Source organism: Octopus bimaculoides, chromosome 28 (genome assembly GCF_001194135.2).
Source record: "Octopus bimaculoides isolate UCB-OBI-ISO-001 chromosome 28, ASM119413v2, whole genome shotgun sequence".
Taxonomy (NCBI): domain Eukaryota; kingdom Metazoa; phylum Mollusca; class Cephalopoda; order Octopoda; family Octopodidae; genus Octopus; species Octopus bimaculoides.
Window position 1 is genome coordinate 14,890,045 of NC_069008.1, and position 1,972 is coordinate 14,892,016.

Sequence of the window (1,972 nt, forward strand, 5' to 3'; positions counted from 1 at the left end):
CATCTCTACCCTCGCCTTCCTCTTCAAACGATATCGGAAAAAAAATGATGAGGGCTTGACCAGCTAGGTATGTTCCTGTCTTCAAACCTTTCAGACGACCCCACCACATACTCGCTTTTTCCACAGCCACTAAGCAGAGAAATATCTGCCTTCCTTCTCTGCTAAGGGAAGGTGGTGCTTCGATCTTCACTATACACTTGGAAGACAGCTGCATTCGTCTTACAAACCACAACAGCTGCTCCACACAACCCCACAACTCTCCAATGGACTAACACCGAATTATAGCACGCAGGACGGTTTCGTCCCCATGCAAGCATCTCGGGCAAGTTCGGCTATTGACTATGCCTGACGAGCTTGTCTCGGACGGGAAATGCCCCCCTGTAGCACTGCCAAACCAAACACTTTTGGAAATTGTCCATGATCTTCGACCCGAAGATCCTCTGGGAGGGACTACTCAGACTGTTCTCGTCAGTGTCTACATTCAATCCTAGGTTACTATCATTCACACCCTCAGCAAGCCCCCTATAGAAATCTTGGGTTGTTTTCCCGCGAACGGTTTCGGGCAGTTGGTACAACACAGTGAGCGCCTGGCAAAATTCTAGATGCCAAACACCCAACCTTACTCTACGTTTGACCCAATCCTACAGCTCTGTGCATAAGACGAGCTGCAGAAATACTTGTAGCACGGAAGACGCCCACACCAGTTCACATTTTCTTTTCGTCGTCGTCCACATCATCGCAGTGACTTAGATATTTCTGTAGGTGTGACAACCTCAAAGCGTGGCGCTGTGTCATTAAAGATGGCATCGCAAGAGCACCGCGGTGTAAGTGTTGACGCCAGATGTATTTTCTGACAAGCAGAACCTGACCCTTCCATAAGAATCGGAAAAGTAAACGCTCCAATCTAGTCAGAGGTTTCTTAGGACAAGGTACGACGGCTAGGCGGTAGTATACTACCAAGGTGATTTATGCATTCGCTACTTCCGTCCGGCCTTTCAACGACAGATTTCCTTCTGCCCATCGTTAGGTGAGCTTGGCCACCCTAGTCATGACCTCTTCCCAGTTCCTACCTACCTGGAGATCTGGTCCGAACCAGACTTCGAGCACTTTCGTTCAGCGACAGAAATTACTGCTAGTTGACTTGCATCTCCAAGAGCCTAATTGCACACCTACTGACTCGTCCTGGTTTATGAGTGCTCCTGTGCATTCCTGTTATTCCCTCAATATAGTGTTGATCTCTTCTAAGTCCGAAGAATCTGACACCATGACTTTGACGTCGTTCGCGTATGCAGACACATATATATGAAAGATGAGGTGGTCATGACCGGAACACCTTTGATTAGAATGTATGCAGGAAAAGGAATTGACATGAGACTAAATAACAACAAAGAAAGACGCATTAGATAATGTAGTCCCAGATGTACAATGTCTGAATCAAAGATTAGACGGTCATGGCTGGAACTGTTTACTACTCACCCGTGAATTTCATATTCCGCCAAGGAGTTTCCGCATAGAAGCGGCATCCGTTTCTTCCATCTGTGACAATGAATTTCCGGGGTAATTTGGATCCCTCAGTCTCAAACAGAATAGTAATGTTTGGATACTGAAAAGAAAGTGGAAAACATATCTTTGTAAAATTCTTCAGACAACACATGTCTTGACATTTTGCCTGTCAAACCTATTTTATGCCATATTTTTTTTTTGCACCAATAAACTAAATTCGTTATAAATTATCTTTTAATTTTATAACTCCATATATCAAGAAACCACGTGAAAAGCACTGGTGGTGGTGCCACGTAAAAGGCTAGTGCTAGTGTCACTAAAGGCTTGTGCTAGTGTCACATAAAAAAAGCACTGGTGCTTGTCCCATGTAAAAAGCACCTGTGCTTGTCCCACGTAAAAGGCACTGGTGTTGGTTCCAGGTAAAAAGCACTGGTGCTGGTGCCACGTAAAATGCCAAGTAGCTGAAGTG

General features: G+C 45.2%; 2 protein-coding genes across 2 annotated transcripts in view; one reads left to right on the top strand and one right to left on the bottom strand.

Moving 5' to 3' along the window:
- Positions 1-1,972, top strand: part of LOC106878991 (histone deacetylase 2) — a 219,318-nt gene that overhangs the window by 161,716 nt on the left and 55,630 nt on the right. The gene's annotated exons all lie outside the window — the stretch shown is intronic.
- Positions 1-1,972, bottom strand: part of LOC106877330 (vitellogenin) — a 65,116-nt gene that overhangs the window by 61,838 nt on the left and 1,306 nt on the right. The window contains 1 exon segment of the mRNA XM_052977471.1: positions 1,477-1,603. Coding sequence (XP_052833431.1) covers positions 1,477-1,603 — 127 coding nt within the window.